The sequence below is a fragment of the Sordaria macrospora genome, chromosome 1 (assembly GCF_033870435.1).
Source record: "Sordaria macrospora chromosome 1, complete sequence".
Lineage (NCBI taxonomy): Eukaryota > Fungi > Ascomycota > Sordariomycetes > Sordariales > Sordariaceae > Sordaria > Sordaria macrospora.
Window position 1 is genome coordinate 3,248,410 of NC_089371.1, and position 17,146 is coordinate 3,265,555.

Below are 17,146 nucleotides of genomic sequence, written 5' to 3' on the forward strand. Positions count from 1 at the left end.
ACCTTGTCTTGCCTTGCCTGTCCACAAGCAATTTACCACGGTCTATCACGGGACCTACAGCTTTACAAGGTATATCTATACTGAGTTTCTTACACTAGGTACATCTGTCCATCCATCCATCCCACCGCCCAGCTCACCGTCAAATTCTCGGAAGCAGACGAGCCAGGCCGGACAAGCTAGGCCACACAAAAAATCACGTGGCCGAACTTTCCGAACCTTCCTTCCTTCCTTCCTTTCTTGGGTGACGGGTCCAGTCTTTTCCCTTTTCCAAGCCTCTCTAGGAGTTTTTCCGTCACCGTAGGTTTCAAGCGAGAATTTGCGAAGAGTGTTTAACCCTGGTCTGGCGAGTCTGGCGAGTCTGGCTAGCCCCAGGGTATGCTACCCAGGTATGTAGCCAGGTAGCCAGGGCTCCCACCGCCCAGTTGAGCCCTTGACTTAACCCAGGTCCCCGGGAACTCCGAGAACTCCGCTCCATGGATGGATTGTGGATTGTGGATTGTGGATTGTGGATTTTCTTTTAACTTTGTGAGGTGAGGTGAGGTGAGGTGAGGTGGTTTTAAATGGTGGTTTCGCCAGTCGGGACTTCCTCCGATTTTTTTCACTAGTGTATTCTAGGGGTCTGTTTGTCTGTCCTACTGTGTAGTGTGGTGTAGTGGTATGGTGTAGTGGTATGGTAGGGTCCAAGACAGACAGGCATGGCCCGCGGTTACCGATTCTTTGGGTGAAGTGGATGAAGTGGATGATGAAGTGAGTCCAGGCAGGCCTTCTTTGGTATGGTGGAATGGTGGAATGGTGAAATGATGATTGGCGGCGGCGGATGGAGTAGGGCGGATCACGGATTCGAACGGATTATGAACAGGTAGGGCATAGCCATATGGCACGGAACGGAACATTGTGGGAGAGAGAGTGAGACTGTTCCCAAGAGGTGGAATATGAACAATACACATGGTAGTATGTATGAAGGGTGAAGCATTATGCATGAAAGACCATGCAGTAGGTTGGTCAAGACTTGGAGGTGAAGAGACATGTCGGGCTGAAGCTTTAGTTGACTTGATATCCATCATTCTCATCCTCATCATCGTCGTCGTCGTCACCATCTCCATCAATACCATACCATACCATATTTGGCAATCCGGGTACCAGACACAGATACAGCTCGAGGATTGTCGGACAGTACTTAGTGTAAAGCAGAATCACCACACAATACCACATCACAAACCCCATCCGCCATGATCTGGTTGGTAGGGAATAGTACCCAGCAATGCGAGAAGTGGAGAGTAGAGATGGCAATCTTCCACGGCTCCACGACACTACGAACGACGGTAGATGGATGATGCACTGCTTAATCCGAAATGTGGAATCGACACTGTTGATTCGAGCGGTTTTCATCCGGCCTTCCTGCCTGCCGGTGGAGAGGATGTAAGTAGGTAGGCAGGCCTACGTAGTAATCAACTTGCAAGGCATGTTTTGCTCACCGCGATTCCCATTTTTCTGTATGCATGCATTGTGCATGGCCGGGTCGGCAGTATGCAAGCATCACTCGACGACGACGACGACGACGACGTCGGTGTCGCTAGGGACTCATGCTACGCTATGCTACAAAGGGCCGGTTCGTTTCCGGGTGTCCAATTCGTTCTCGAGTCGGTGTCGGGTCCATGTCTGTTGGGCGGTGGGTGTCGTCGCTGTTGGACCGCAGATGAAGAATGAATGAATGAATGGCAGTGGCAGGGAGCTAGGGTCCGGGAGGCCGCGCCCGGAGACCGGGGTCCGGGTTGGTTCAAAGGGCACTTCGGGATCCACACTGAATTTGACGAAAGTTCGGCGGCGCGGCGGCGTATGTGTGGGTGCCCGGGGTTATTAGCAGGCCCGCTAAGACGTCGCTAACAGAGCGGTGGGTTGAACGCTTAACCTATTCCCAGCTAGCTTCTAGCTGTTGGGGTGGTGGGGGACAGGCGCCAGGCACACATAGACTCTGGGCCTTGGGGCTCTGGGAGCCTGAGGAGGAAAGAGGAAAGTAAAAAAGGGAAGAAAAAAAAGAGTGGTGGCCGGCTGGCTGGTCAGCCTCCTCCAGCTGATACGGTAGTTATGTTGGACTTCCCCGGGCTTCCGGGCATCCTCTCGCCGGCTGGCAATGGGCCTGGCCACCGGATGAATTCCATGTGCCCCGTTGAGTGGTGCTGCTGGTTGGGATGAAAGGGCCCACTCTCACCACTCCTCTGAGGCTCTCTCACAGAGTGGGATTGTACTGTGTAGAGGTAGGGTGAGCTGTTAATGGAGTGATGGTGTGTTGTCGCTGCAGTAGCAAAGTTGTAGGTTGAAACCGTCCAAGTGACCTACCGAGTACGGTTTGGTTATCATTGATGGTAAACATGTTGACTGGTTACTCGATCACGCACGCATCTCACTGCGTGAGGGAAGTGGGTTGAAGTTTGTTGTCGAAAGGCTTGATGGTTTGCTAGTTCTAGATGATGCGCGCCAACAGTGCCGCGGATGCAAGAAGACGAGCTACCAGTTGTCCCAACGCCGATACCACACAACTATTTGCGGGGTAGGAAATCCGGTGTTTGATAGCCTGGTTCAAACACATTGTAAGCGTGCTGATTCGGGGAGTAGTTGCCGCGAGTCCAGTCTCTGGGAGGTTTTGATGTTGGTGTAGAGGCATGTCGTTGAATAGATTGATATGCTGATGAAACTGAATTGGGATCGTCATCAGCTACCTTAGGAGACCCGGCAATTGTCTACAGCTCCTACGGCTTTGAATAGAACTAAACTTATCATAGGGCCAGAGTGATCAGGGGAAGTTCGGACTGAAGATGTTTGGCAACTTCCGTTGACTTACACGGACAAAAAAAAAAGCTCATGGCTTTGAGCAGTGACAGAATGGAAGCCAGAGAGTTGTGTTTGGCAAACAATCTGATAGCACAACTTGGTCAAAACTGATGACTCTCTTTCTTCAGTTCTTTGGCGTATTTGCCTCTAACTTGCCCAGTATATCTTTGAAAATCTCGATCAAAACTATCAACAATTCCAACAGCGCTTTCGCAACCTGTCCAAGCACCAGACACTGGACAGTCAGCAAGGCGTTCTCGTGTAAAAAGTGCCCTTGCCGCGACAGTATCAGATATCTTTTCTTCTGTGCTTCAGAGTTTTCGCCATTATTTGCTTCTTTCAACTGATCAGTCCTATCTCCCACAATTTCTCCGGTCCCGAAAAGTAAAATCGAACTCCGACTTTTTGTGAAAGGCGCCAAGCAAGTTTGCAAAAGGGCAAAAAAAGGGAAACAGCAACCACATCACGAACCATCATTGGGCGCCAAGACTCGCCACTATACACAACAATCACAAACTACGTAAGACAGACATGCAACTTTGCAAGAACAAAAATATCTTACTACTACTACCTTGAAAGAAAAAGTGAGGTCAGACAGATATAACTGATCGGCGTTTTGTCGTAATTGTCCGGCGGAGTGTCTGAGTGTGTGAGTGGAAGGAAGGAATCAGACTGTATATACACAGTAGTGTACCTACCATAATATCTAGACGCGCCTGTCCGCCATACATACATACACTACATGCGCGGCAGAACAACAAGGTTGCGGCACGGAAAGCGCCACAGACACGCATAATTAACCTTGATTTGATTTCTCGCCGACAAGCGACCATGTCTGATGGATGGTACCATGGAAACAGAATATCCAAAGTTTGGGAGGGTGTTACTGTACATAGAAAAAAAAGCTGTTGACGTTTGCTCACTTGCATTCTACCATACACTACACGTGCATTTGCTGCTGGGCCGCAAGCTCACATACCTACCTACCTACCTACCTAGAAATGGGTTTTTAGATGAACTCTTCCATCTTTTCCATCGGCCATTGACAACTTCATCCGGCTTTTCTGACTTGCATTAGGTATTCCATCTATGCATGCATGTGAGATGAGACGACCAGCGAGCAGCGACGCTCACGCACGGCCTCCTCCAAACTACCTCGCAGCCCATACGATCCCGCGTTTTCTTTCTACGTCTTTGGTTTTTTGTTTCCCTCCCGAGAGGGGCAGGTAGGTAAGAGGGCAAGGAGGGTCTAGAGGGACAACAAGAGGGTAAAACACGAAAAGGAAAAAAAAAAAAAGGGGGGTGACATTTGACAGCAGTGTACACTAACACAGAGCAAAAGAGATGGAGGGGTGGAAATGATGGTAAGAGGTTGAGAGGCTCCGGCTTTTGGGGAGGCTTGATGGAGAGAGGGGCATGACAATCGGAACACACAAGCCACGGAACGGCCAATGACAGATAACAGGAAACCTGCAGGTACGCTCACGGACTGTGAGGGATCTGCAATGGTAGATGAGAAGAAGAAGAAGAAGAAGGGAAAATGAGACTTGTTTATATGGGCAGTTACATGACCTATCTAGTATCTATCAATCCGTGTACATGTCATCTTTGTTGTGTATATTGCGTCGTAGTCAGCGTTCTTCTAAGGATATGAACGATCGAGGAGTAAAGATGGAATACGGTCAAAAGTAAAAAAAAAAAGATGTGTAACATCACATACTATACGAACCTGAAGCAGAAAAGGAAAAAAAAAAGTGAAGCCACCATCAACACAGTCGCAGTCACATCTGTTGTTTCAAAGGCGGTCAACAACCCAAAAGAAAGGTAAATCAACGCCAGCAACGCAGGTACGGTTACCAAACAGGCAGGTAGGCACGTATTGCAGTAGATACCTGAACCGGTCTCCGTCCGGCGTCCCCCGTTCCCCGTCCCCCGTTGTGTCCGTGCTGCCCGTGCTGCCCGATGTCTGTGATGCGGCGAGAGGGTAGTACTGTAAATGCAGGCACCGCAGGATAAATATGCACACTAAAACAGAACTGTCACCTGCATCCGCATTTTGTTTGGTCCCTGTGAAAAAGCCTGTGAATGAACGACGGAATACGGGGACCGTCGCCCGAGCAGACCACCGCCTGCATGACAGAGAGACACAGGCACTGTTCACGACACACCCCCAGAGAGAGTGAGTGGTTGAAGTGCAAAAGCGGGGTGTTTGGATAAATCAAACAAGAAACACAAAGAAAATAAAAAAATTTAATCGTTCCAAAATCAAAATCGAATTGCTCGTTTCCATTGGACCGCCGTATTGCTCACGGTGGGTGGTACTTGATAGGTAGGCTGGTAGGTTAGACTGACCTGTTCAGGGCTTTGTTGGGGCTTTGGGCGGGGGAAACATCCAAACAACACACAAGAGAGAATAGGTACTGTAGGTATGACTTACGATGCCATCATAATGGGGCAGATGCAATCCCAATTTGTCCGTCCGTGACGTCTTCTGTCCACTCCCACGCCGGGCTCGAAAGCCCAAACAGCCAAGTGGCCACATATGGAAAGCAATAGTTCGAAAAAAGGGACGCCATTGTCAGTGCCTTTTCTCATGTCTTGCGGCCTCGTCGACCTTGATGCTATTGGGTGCAGTCATCTGAATGGAGATGCTGTCAAACTCAATACCGTAGCCGAACAACTCGCCGAATCCTTCGATGCCATATCGTCATTTTCCATCAATCTTTCTTGGAAATGGCCACTGTCAGCATCACCGTACAGTATCTCTCCGTAGTGCTGTACATAGTGGTGGTATAGTCCAGCTAGCAAAAATGCCTTCATTCACACAAATGGATAATCTTAATGCTCTTTAATCCATTCGCCCCTTCGTTTCTTCTTCTCCCACAACGCCATACACAATGTTTCTCGTCTCCCACTTGGTGCACCCTACCGTCCAGCTTACCTAGGCAGATACTCCCACCCAAACTCCGTCGCATCGTCGAAACAGTCCCAGTCCTAAGAATGGAAACATGGAATATTCTTTCCCCCCACCGAGTGCACCACTACGGCGTAGACTCGTAAGTAGACATTTCACAAAAGTCGGAGGTCAAACCGATTCCGGTAGCGAAGCCCGTGAGTGGGCGTTTTCCGCTTCTTTTCCTTCTCAGGCATCATTCGGCCGACTGATGGCCGGGGCAAGAATGGCAGAAATGGAAGGGTTGGTGGGGTGTCCGCTGTTTTTTCCAGGATCCATTGCTGTGTGCCAAGTTCTTCCAGAAGGCCGAGAGAAGGACCTGCGACGCTGATGAGCCCTGTTCGGCTGCCCTGCCTTTGTGGCGCGAGACCGTACTGCTGTGAACTGGAATTGTAAGCGCAAACTTGCCCATGTTTTAATCCACTGTAAACCCTTCCTAGGGTAGGTTTTCGTATCCAGCAGAGTTACAATTCATTTCCCGCGATATTGGAAGCGAACCCGACCTGGTCAACTGGTCTCCGTTCCCCCCAAAAAGCGTTGTTGTGCGGAGATGGATTGCCGAAACCGAACGAATGGACGGCAAAAACTCGAAATCCCGTGGCTTGAAAGGCTAGCAAAGGGCAGACCCCATTGCGTATGTATGTGTGTGTATCCGAGGGGAAAATCGTCGATTAATTTGGCATAAAGTATTTCGCGTGTTTCTCTGTTATGCCCAACTATGCGGTTTCCACCGGCCGGGGAAATATGATGCGAGTGATACGCTCCGATTGACAATTCTGAGACTGTTGTTGTTGCGGCGTACGTCCTTGATGTACCTTCTCCTTCCATGTTCCGGACCGATAATCAGTTCCGTTTCCTCTGTTGTGTCTCCAAACTTGGGGATTACGAGCATTACGTAACCGATCAACAAGTTGATGAAACGGAACAGAAACAGCAATGACGAGATGATATGTTGCTGTTGCGTGGAGTCAAAATGATCCCGAGATGTTTTGGCTCCCAATGACCCAATCTTACACAGGTAACCACGCAAGTGTAAATAAACAAGTGAAGGTATCCTTGACCCAGCGTATGTAAGGTACGGCGTTTTGTATAGCCAATGCTGACAGGATGTTCCCAGGAGCAGGGAGATGGTGGTACTCGCCTGATTGCGTATCGTAAGGTACCGTTCGTCTGAAGTGGAATATCAAGCCCACACCGATTGCCTTGTTGCATCCTTTGGTACTTCTTTGCAGTATTCAGTCGCGCCTGTTCTCCATGCCACTGCCGATTTCGCATCGAGTCATTGTTGGAACTCGAGCTACCCCATAGCTCCTTAGCAGATCTCAAGCTTCCCGAATTGACCGGCGTGCATTCTATCACCACTCTTATCTTTATCAGCGGGTTCTTTGAGAGCTGGATCGCCGGAAAACGTGGATGAAGTGGGCGACCCGCAAAGGTCGGTTGAATTCAGAAGACCTTGACCAACCTAATTCAGGTGCCCAGACCCTTGAAATCTTCCAGAAGACCCATCGCCAGGGCCCGGGGAAATGGCTACGGAATGCCTATTGGTCAGATCAGGAAAGCGTTCCTGCGCTAGTGGAAACGTTCGCGATGGCATCTGGGACACGCACAATGCAACAGCGCCGGAGAACAGTCGTCCTTAATGCTTTACCGTTAACCGAGTGTGTTACTACGGTGGAATTGCAGCGACACCTGGGGTTTCATCCAATTCCTCCAGAAGCACATTGCCTGAACTTATCATGAGTTTGATATAACATTTACCGGCCTTATCCCTTCGAGGGCCGAGGCGAGCAGCCCGCATGTACGGTCGCTGCCGTGAGGACCGTATCGGAATCCCTGCCCTTATTCCAGTTCCTGATTGCTCAATGGCTCGGTTCGTATGGGTCCATACTCCGTCGTGGTCTCAGTGCGGACAGGATAGAGACTGTGCTATGCACGGTAAAAGGTTGCGTGATATCTTCCCCGCCCATCATGCGATCCAACTGGAGATACCAGAGCGAATTGTCCACTGATTATTCTCTCAATTGTTCGCCAGGCCGGTAACTGCTGGCAAAGCCTGTGCTCTGAGCATTGCTCCACGTTGACCGCTCCACTGACAGACCGCCGGCTCACCGTAGAGGTATTTGAACTGTCGGCCTTTAAACTCGTGCGGACCGCATCGAGGAACGGACCATATGTGGAGGCTGTTCGGGCCGTATCCCGGACCGCTCACTCCATCTTTGCCATGCTTCAATCTGGAAGCAATACTGGGCAAACCTGGAGACCGGACGCTGATGAACAGCCATGGACTAGCTATTTTGGCAATTACGATGCGGCTCGGGATTTGAATTGGTCTCATGCTCGACGTGATACGCAGCTGGCTCACATGGCCTGCCTACGCCTCCCATTCTCGCCCCGGTCACCCGATATTACAGACTGGTCCGGGGTCTTCCACCTCGATGTATATCCGCGGCCCGTTGGTAACGGTCCGGGGCAGGCTTGTCCATGGACACCGGCTGCCGCAAGGGTCCGCCGAACACACCGTATGTTTATAGGGCTTGCTATGGCCTGTATACCGGTAGTTGAGCAGCTGTAGCCTGTAAGTAATTGCTGCCGTCCCACATGCAAATAAGTTGATGAACAGACTTTGAAATGAGGGTAGCGGTGGACCCTGGAACCCGTAATCGGTCATGGCGATGTTGATCCGAATAGCCTTTGAAGGGTAAAAGCCCGATCCATCAAAGAAGGGCATTTCTACCTTGGTATCGTGCGCTGTGCCTCCAAGCTGTAGTGGGTTTGGGCGACGCAGTTCGCCTCAGTTGTGATTGAAGACGTCAGGAATGTTTGAAGCGATTCAGAGCCTCACTTTCCAGGCTGGCGTGTAAATCCCAATGTCCAACTGGCGAGCCTGCTAGTTCAGGTAGATCAAGCAGCTTGCACAGTTTATGTCGGCGGTGGCAAACAAAGCTGATGATCCGATTCGACACAGTCATGATTTCAGACCAGGTTGGTTATGCCCATGTGTCTTTGAGCGGGGGATTTGTTTGACGAGCGTTCTCGGCGTACTTTGCCTACGATAGACGCCAGTGCAGGCGAGGTCGGTAAAATAACTTGACTGTAGATATGCCGTCTGATTGCGTGAGTTGCTATGCGTCGAGAGCAATCATGAGACAAGTGGCCTCAAATGTCGTCCCTTCTCCGTCACTGCGGGCCAATGGTCGAGTTTGGCATCGCATTGACATTGTTTACGACACCGGGTACATTCACAATGGTCAGGAAATGTCCCAGGCAACGTCTGTGGGGGAGAGGGTAGCATCGCTTTGGATGATGGAGGGTGTAGATGATAGGACCAGCCTATCACAACAGTGAGAGACGGCAAACCAACCTTATCACAAGCTTGCGTGAAAACCCTGCCTCTGTACCTGCAGATTAGTGCGTCTGTTCTTTGCAGTAGCGCATGTGCAGATGCAGACCGCCTGCAAGGTACAGAAACCATCACCAGTTCTGGCTGCGAGTGAGATCAAACACCAGAACTTTGACAATCCATCCAGACCACAATCTAGCTATACGCAGTGTCGTAGAAGAGCTCCTGGACTTGACTTTGTGAGTTGGGATGCGAGGAGCATCCTTTCGTTCATGAATAGTCTCCCTCAAGCAAATCTCATAATGGAGCAGGTCGTATGGGAAACAAAAGTCCTGATGACCGGTGTCAAGCACGCAAGCCACGCAAAGCACAGCGAGTCGGGCTAATGCGATCATACCGTCCCATGCATTGAAGACAGTGAAGGCTGGGAGATTAATCCGGGGTAAAATAATGGAGTCCGGCCGATGCTACCGAGAATGTCGAAGAAGTCTGTTTCGGGTCCGAGCGAGACCGTGGGCAGCGAGTCCAAAGTCGGCCGTGGGTGTGGAAGGAAGGCAAGCAAATGACTTCTAGAAGGCGGAAATCCGACCGGCAGCACTTCCGCCAACTGCTTCACCTCTGGAAGACTGGCCTCTGGGTGTGAGCGGGGACCCAAAAAGCCAGCCGTCAGCGGCCAGGCGAGCCAGGCTCCCAAGGTCCCCGGGCTAGCAGATACCTATCTAGGTTAGCCTTCATGTACTGTGTAGCAGGCGGTCAAGGCGGTGTGAAGATGGAACCTGGTCTGAAATACGAGGGTAGCAATTGGGGCTTTGGGGGTGCGCTTGATGAAGCGACTGGACTCGAAGTTGAAGTTTCTGTGAAGTTGTGGATGTGATGACGGCGTTGCTACCCACTGGTGCTTGCCTCGAAAATGGCATTTCAGAAGTTTGAAAGACTCGGAAGGCTTGAAAGGCGTGAAGGGCTTGCAGAAGCCTCGTGGTTTGCGAGGTAGGCTGTGGGCAAACCTCGGGGAATGTTTGGCATGATTGCCATGTTGATTGTCAGATTTGCAGTTTGAGGTCCGATTTTGAAGAATTTGAAATGCTGCTCGGGCGGATGGCCAGCAAGGTGCGCACATGCTTTGCGGTGCTGCTCCGAGTGCTGGGTGCCTGAGTTGTTTCTCTCGCTAGATTTGCATGTCGATCGCAGTCCCGGCGTCCCACCATTCCACTTGCAGAGGATTCGCGGGGTTGTTAGGGAAATGAACCTCTCTTTCCCATCCAGTCCGCCTCGCACACTCGCCGCCGATACCTTGAGAGGAAGTCGCGACTCACGAACCCTACCGTCCGGACCGGACCTCTGGCAAAGATCCAGAAGTCAGTTTCCCGTCAAACCCGTGTTCGCATCAGAACTTTTGGACAGCTCGAGTTTTGGTGGTGGGAGGAAAGTGCTAACACTGCAGTGCTGAATGGTCGACATGTGCAATCTCGAGTAAGATGCTGCTTCTGATTTGACGACACCAATCGAGTTTGCCACCGTGACTGCCCAGTAAAGTTAATAGCGTTGTGGTCCAATGTGATGGAAAACTGCCTGACACCACAATCATAAAAAATCAAAGACACGAGATGCGGAGGGCCGGCTACGTACCGCGCGGCGCTCACCTCTTTTTGTCACAATCACCGGCCTCAATTGGTGACGGCGCGTCTTGACTGGCGGCAGCAAATAGCAATACATTATCGACCGGGTGATGATGCATCGGAGGGGCAAGTCTGGCGAGCTATTCGTGACGGCCCCGTCGTCCGTGTCACTGCTGCTATGAGCCTGTGCTGCCGATACCCTCGAGATCCCGTAGTCGACGGTCACTACTGGTTCCCTCGTCGGTGCTTATGTGGCCACATCCGTCATCTCTGTCCATCATCACGCCCGATCAATATGCTGGGTTACAGCGTACCTGCGTGAGGTCTCCCGGTCGTTTCATGTGTTTTCCATCGCTGCGACCACTTGGGAACGGCGGCCGCGGGGGACAGTCTCTGTTTGGCTGCCAATCGCACACACCTTAGCGCTGAGACGTGCATTATCACTGCCCCGCGCGCGAGCATCAGGGTCGTCGTGGTTGCAGCATGAGGCGATTTTTAAATTTCAATTGAACCTCAAAAAGGTGCAAGAGCGTATGTCTCGAGTTTGGGTTTGCTTCTTCTGATGAGTGATGACGGATGGTTGATGCGTGGCCGGAAGGCAGACCCCGCTCAAATATAACAGACCGGGCAGCTACGGGGACGGAACCGGGTCGCAGCTGAGGGTCCATTTTGCGGGAATCCACACATCATATTTCAGGCACGCCGACCCGATTTGCTTTCAAGCGAAGCCAAATGAACGGGAGATCCGACGGCGGAGCAGCAGCACCGTCATTCTTTCTTTTGTGTACTTGTCACTCTGCCACAATCATCTCTGAAAAGTCTTCACGTAGCTATCACTTGATTCAACACATCTGTCAGAGGCAGCCATTTTAGCGCGGCAGCTGCTCAGTGACCATGCACCAAACAAAACACTTGCTTGAGTTTCAGCTACTGCGTATCAAAAAGTCGTAGAGTATAGGGCATGGTACATTACACTACGGCTTCATTGGTCTAGAGGTCATCAACCCAATCAACCTCAATTATCCCACCTCACCCCACCTCATCCACACCATCCGACACACGGCGACACCACCGCATCTCTGTGTCGTCGTCGCTGCTTCCTTGCTGGCCCGCCTTTTGCCCGCGTCCATCATTTCGCTGAAGCAGTGGCGGGGACAGGTGGGAGTTGTCTCGCAGGCCCTGGTGCTAGCAGTAGGTATCTTTGCCTGGCTCCCCGGCTCTGGCCTTGGGATCCGTATGGACCCATTAACCTAGCAGCCCATTTCCCTTCTCGCCCATTTTACTCCAGAGCTCTGTTACCGACAATACGACCCATGTATGGCTCCGGCCGGGATCATTCAGGCTCAAATTTCGGTAATCTACACAGTACAGGCCATGTTCCCAAGCCCTTGGGCCTTCTAGACAGAAGTGGTGGACGGCGACAACTTATTCGGCGTGGGATGAGCGTGATCCATCAGAAGCCCGTTGCGTGAGCGTTGTCGAGTGTCCTTCTCTTGGGCTTGACCGCAGAATCAAGAGGAGCCTTGACCTACCTGTACAGCTCTGCAGCTCTCTGCTACCACACAGTAATTCCTAGCTGCTCCACCAAGCTACACTTCTGCAGGCATCGTGAAGCTCACTGTCCAGACTGTGAAGATGCTCGCACCCCGGGTCTCGTCTTGCCACAACAACCCCCCAGTTACCGGAATACTCCCGTCTGCCGTTGGCTTGGACCCTATTTGCTCTGCTTGGAGGTACCATGCTAACCTATAAGGCCCTGTAGACCTGTGTCATGGCCAATCCCAGCTCCGTCTGGACCAATTCTCGGCCAGACAGCCAGACGCACAATCACCGTATTAAACACAGTGCGGATGCTCACGGTTCGCTGAGAATCGGACGAACTTGGGTGGGTGCTCATCTGAACTCATTGTGTACGCTTCGCTCCCAGTTGCCCGGATGAGGACGGGAACCCAGAGCCTGGTGAAACTGGAGCGACACAATCGTTGTAAACATCGGAGCCATGATGGCAACCACAGCAAGAAAAGCACGCACGTACTGGATGGGAGCCGAGCCTCTCAACGGGCTCTACGGCCTCCGTGCCTTCTCGTTGCTCAACCTCGGTCCTCACTCCGAGACAACCGGAGCAGTCAACACAGCGAACCAGGCCCTCAGCACCCGGACTGGAGGTGAGGTGACCGGCGCAGGTGGTGTGGTGGTGGTTCGGAGTGTGCGAGCACCACAGCGAGCTGCTGGCTTTCACTGGGGCCGCTCAATGTCGTCGGCGACACTAGAGAGCACTCGGGCCTGCAAGATCGCTGTTCACGGTCCACTGGGAAGCTTGGGTCGAGGTACCCGTGTTGTGGTTCGCTCTGTGGTACCCTTACTCAGGCCGCTGGAGGTGGTGCTGCTGCTTGCTCGAGTCCAGAATTAGAATAGTACCAGAAGTGGACTGGCGGCTGTGCCTTTCCTCTCATCCAGACAAGCTAGAGTCCACCCACACCCACCAGTCGTCTCTCATGTTGCCGTCCACCGTCCACCTCTCACCCCCAGACATGAGGACATGGGTCGGGTGGGCACGGTGGGTTCCTGAACTTCCCAGTCTGTCCAGTCCAAGGTGCCTGTCACCTCCAAGCGAGGCCAGCCAGTATGCATTCCGACTAGTGTCGAGTGTACGTAGGTACATGGCCCTCTGGTACGCACCCACATGTACACCTCCCAGCCAAAAGTGCGCATAGACCGTACCCGGACAGTACATCCCGGGTGGTGTGCTGGGCCCTGGTTGTCCTGGGGTGCGGTGTCGACCATCCCGGCTTGCCCAGTCTCACCAGTCGAAGCCGGTTCCTGTCCAGCGCCGTTGCATCGTCTTTTGCCCGCTGATCTCGGTGGGACTTACTTATCCTCCCAGGGTCCCCGTCTCCACGCTTCCTCTTCCTACTCTCGAGATCGGCATATCTTGTTCTTGGACGTGTGGTGTATTTATTCCTTTACTTATCGGTCTCTGCCCTCTTTTTGGATTTCGATATTTTGGATAACACTCCTTCGTTTCCATCTCATATTTACATCACCACTTGGTCTCAGTCAATCACTTCACCATTGGCACCAGCTCGACGACAATTCAAGCTCTCGATCCGGTTTATGTACAACGACCTATTAATCTAGACTGCCAGCCTGTCTTTTTCCCGGAGGAAATCAGTCAACACCATCATTAGCCCTTGACGGCACGAAGCAATAGCAACAAGACGACGCGACATCTATATATACATACATATTCAACTACTTTAATATATAAAAACCCAAACGTCAAAGGCATCCATCGACCGCCTCAGTTACAAAAGCTACTACCTCTTACCTGGTTGGTACCAGCGCTTAACAACTTGGAAGGAACAAGAAGCTAACGGCAGGAACAGCACACTATAATAAAACAGTCAAGATGGAAGACATCATGGCCCAGCCCTTCATCTTCTACGAGTCAGACGCCAGCCCCGAGAGGCAACAACGGCAGCACATCTTCAACCCTTTCCCCTACCAGATGAACATGCTCCCCGTTGTGCCCCCGGTGCCCTCGACGCCCATCTACTCCAGACGCAACTCGGGCTGCCTCCAGTCACCAATGCAGCACAAGCCGTTCCTCAACCTCGATGCCATCACTAGCATGCCTATTCCTCAGGTGCTCACGCCAATGGCTTCTCCCCAGCCCATTCACGCCAGACCCGCCATCAAGCTGCAAACCGAGATGGGCGATTATTGCGGCATGCCGCCTAGCCCTCCTCTGACGCGTTCCAACAGTGCCGCCAGCAGCCCACGCAGCTGTGACCTGCTCCAGACTCCGTGCAACCCAATGGTGTCGGGAATGGACGGCTTCGAGGTCAAGCCTGCTGGTCACGAAATGAAGCCCTACTCTCCTCCTCTTACGCCTGGTATGTATTTGTCTCCATTTTTTTGCGCTTCTATTTGAGTCTGTGCAGCACAATTGGAAAGAGAAGGAAGCGAACTGGGAAGTTGCAAGCTGGGCTCCGGTGGGTCGGGGTGGAAAGCGGTGACGGGATGAATGAAATGTTGGCTGCAACTAAAAATGCCGGGCCTGATAACGTGTTTCAAGAGGAAGCGGGATGTGGAGGCCGCTGCAGCAGGCACGACCGCGGCGGACGACTCGGATTGCGCAACTGCTGGTCCAAGCAATTTTCGGGGGCTGAGCTGACCAGGAACCCCAAATTTTTAGTGTACCTTCCCGACCAGGCCCGCATCCAGGTTCCCATGCTCCCCTCCAATGACCTGAACCTTAACACGCCAAACACCACGGCCAGCGGCCTCCTTACTCCCACTCCCACCTACAGCACCTTGCTCTCGCCTGCCGCATCGCCGCTCGTCCAGCCGGCCTCCATCTTCCCGGTTCCCGTCGACGGCGTCTGCGATCCCCGCGAGCTTACCGTCGGCACTGTCAATTCCACCCTTGCTCCCGAGTACTTCCCCACCATCTACTCGCCCGACGAGGAGGACCGCGACTACTTCTCCCAAGGCATTGCCCCGCAGAGACTCGCTACCCCCTTCGACTACTCGTTCAACCCCCAGCTCACTGCTGGCCTCCCTGTCTTTGACATCCTCTCCGTCTTGACCGACATCGACTCGGAGGACGAGTCTCCCTTCACCAGCGGTGCTTGCTCCCTGGTTGAGAGCTCCCCCAGCATCAGCAGCCGCTCGCGCTCCAGCTCCGGCGCTGCCTCGCTTGACCAGTCCAGCCTCTTCTGCGACGAGCTTGAGGACATGCACGACGTCGAGTCTGTTGAGGACGACTGCTGCTCTGACAACGAGTCCCGCCCCAGCAAGAGGGCAAGGCACGCACGCAAGCCCACCATGGACGTCGCTGCCGACAACCAGACCGCCAGCGCCGAGAAGCAGACCCAGGCCGGCGAGCACGCCCAGCAGGCTGCCAGCGCCGAGCCTGAGAGCAACAACACGTCCAACGCGACCACCGAATCCTCGGTCGAGGCCGGTGAGCAGGCGTCGACGCCCCTCCCCGTGCCTACCAACCGCCGCGGCCGCAAGCAGTCCTTGACCGAAGACCCTTCCAAGACCTTCAAGTGCGACATCTGCAACCGTCGTTTCCGCCGCCAGGAGCACCTCAAGCGCCACCACCGTTCTCTGCATACTCACGATAAGCCTTTCGAGTGCAACGAGTGCGGTAAGAAGTTCTCTCGCTCCGACAACTTGTCCCAGCATGCCCGTACGCACGGCTCTGGCTCGCTTGTCATGGACTTGATCAACGATCCCGAGCTCATGGGCATGCACCACCCCGGTTTCATCCATCATCCGATGATGGGTCCCGCCCTTACCAGCGAGGACTGCCACACTTTTGGCAAGGTTCTCTTCCAGGTTGCCTCCGAGGTTCCTGGCAGCGGCAGCGACTCTTCGGATGACGGCGAGTCCAACAAGAAGAAGCGGAGGAGAGGCGAGTGAATAGCCTTCACTGCGCTAATCTAAACCCCGCTTGTTCACTTCTTCGCACACTCTTCCCCATTAATGACGGTCTTCGCAGTGGAACGGAGCCGTCCTTATTGATGTTAGTCATGAACCATTACGAGATTCATTGGCCGAAATACCCCCAACCACAGGCGCTTTTAAGGATCAAAAGAATTATAGAGAGAGAGAGGGAATACTCCTCGATGTTTGTTACGAACGATGGATGCGCAATATCGGACGCCCATTCACCACACCTTTGGAAAAGGTTGGATTATAAAAGGGCGTTTATAGGTATTGCAAGATTCCCCCGGTCATTTTGGGTTTTGGTGGATTGGAGGAGAACAGCAGTCTCTCTGTCTCAAGGCGCACACAGCAAGTTGTTTTTTGGAGTCAATACTCCTTATTATTTTTGTTACAACTTCCGATGTTTTCAGACATTTTTAATCGTTCGGTGGACGGGGCAGCTGGCTCAGCCGTCTATCGCAACACTTTTCTTCATACTTTTCTTCTTCTTCTTCTTCTCTCAACAAAAAGGCTGTTGTCTCCCTCCTCCACATCATACTCATGGCATCCTCGGTTTGCAGGATATCGTCGTTAGCTTAGCATCAAAGACTCGGGCCAGGCGGTCTGGGAAAAGAATAAAGGCATACAAAATGCACATTGAAATAACTTTTGCTTCCTCTTGCATTCTTGGTGAATCTGAATCTCGCAGATTGAACAATATTTTGCTGGTCTTCACGTTTTAAAGGTTCTTGTGTCGAGCTCGTTAGTGCGCTCAGCATGACCTGTAGAGGTAGGTAGGGGAAATGCCCGCTGTTAATGCTGTACTTATCAGGTTGTCCTCGATACGCCAAAATTCCGGTTTCAGTAAGTATCTTGCTAGCGCAACGCTGCGCGAGTGTTATCCCCACTGGAGTTGCAGCGTGTGAATTTTTGATAGTTGACCAGACGATGGACAACAATTTATCA

The 17,146-nt window shown here is 52.3% G+C and overlaps 3 protein-coding genes across 3 annotated transcripts; all 3 read left to right on the forward strand.

The window, feature by feature from the left end:
- Positions 1 to 8,006: 8,006 nt before the first annotated feature.
- On the forward strand, positions 8,007 to 8,357 carry SMAC4_13061 (uncharacterized protein; the record flags this gene model as incomplete). The annotated part of the gene is made up of 1 exon (XM_066091242.1): positions 8,007 to 8,357. The coding sequence occupies one exon, from the start codon at positions 8,007 to 8,009 to the stop codon at positions 8,355 to 8,357; it is 351 nt and encodes a 116-aa protein (XP_065945616.1).
- A 4,383-nt stretch (positions 8,358 to 12,740) lies between these two features.
- Positions 12,741 to 13,151, forward strand: SMAC4_04328 (uncharacterized protein; the record flags this gene model as incomplete). Its single annotated transcript, XM_003350976.1, has 1 exon — positions 12,741 to 13,151. The coding sequence occupies one exon, from the start codon at positions 12,741 to 12,743 to the stop codon at positions 13,149 to 13,151; it is 411 nt and encodes a 136-aa protein (XP_003351024.1).
- A 460-nt stretch (positions 13,152 to 13,611) lies between these two features.
- On the forward strand, positions 13,612 to 16,839 carry SMAC4_04329 (uncharacterized protein). Its single transcript, XM_066090093.1, has 4 exons — positions 13,612 to 14,072; positions 14,128 to 14,637; positions 14,940 to 15,371; positions 15,409 to 16,839. Exons 2-4 carry the CDS (start codon positions 14,151 to 14,153, stop codon positions 15,771 to 15,773), a joined length of 1,284 nt encoding a protein of 427 aa, XP_065945617.1. The 5' UTR covers positions 13,612 to 14,072; positions 14,128 to 14,150; the 3' UTR covers positions 15,774 to 16,839.
- The last annotated feature ends 307 nt before the right edge of the window (positions 16,840 to 17,146 follow it).

Bases quoted from the DNA above. Each gene is read 5' to 3' on its own strand.
- SMAC4_04329 (XM_066090093.1), top strand. From the start codon at position 14,151: ATGGAAGACATCATGGCCCAGCCCTTCATCTTCTACGAGTCAGACGCC. The intron at 14,638-14,939 runs GTATGTATTTGT...CCAAATTTTTAG, and splicing joins CTCTCCTCCTCTTACGCCTG to TGTACCTTCCCGACCAGGCC. The intron at 15,372-15,408 runs GTGCTTGCTCCC...CCCCAGCATCAG, and splicing joins CGAGTCTCCCTTCACCAGCG to CAGCCGCTCGCGCTCCAGCT.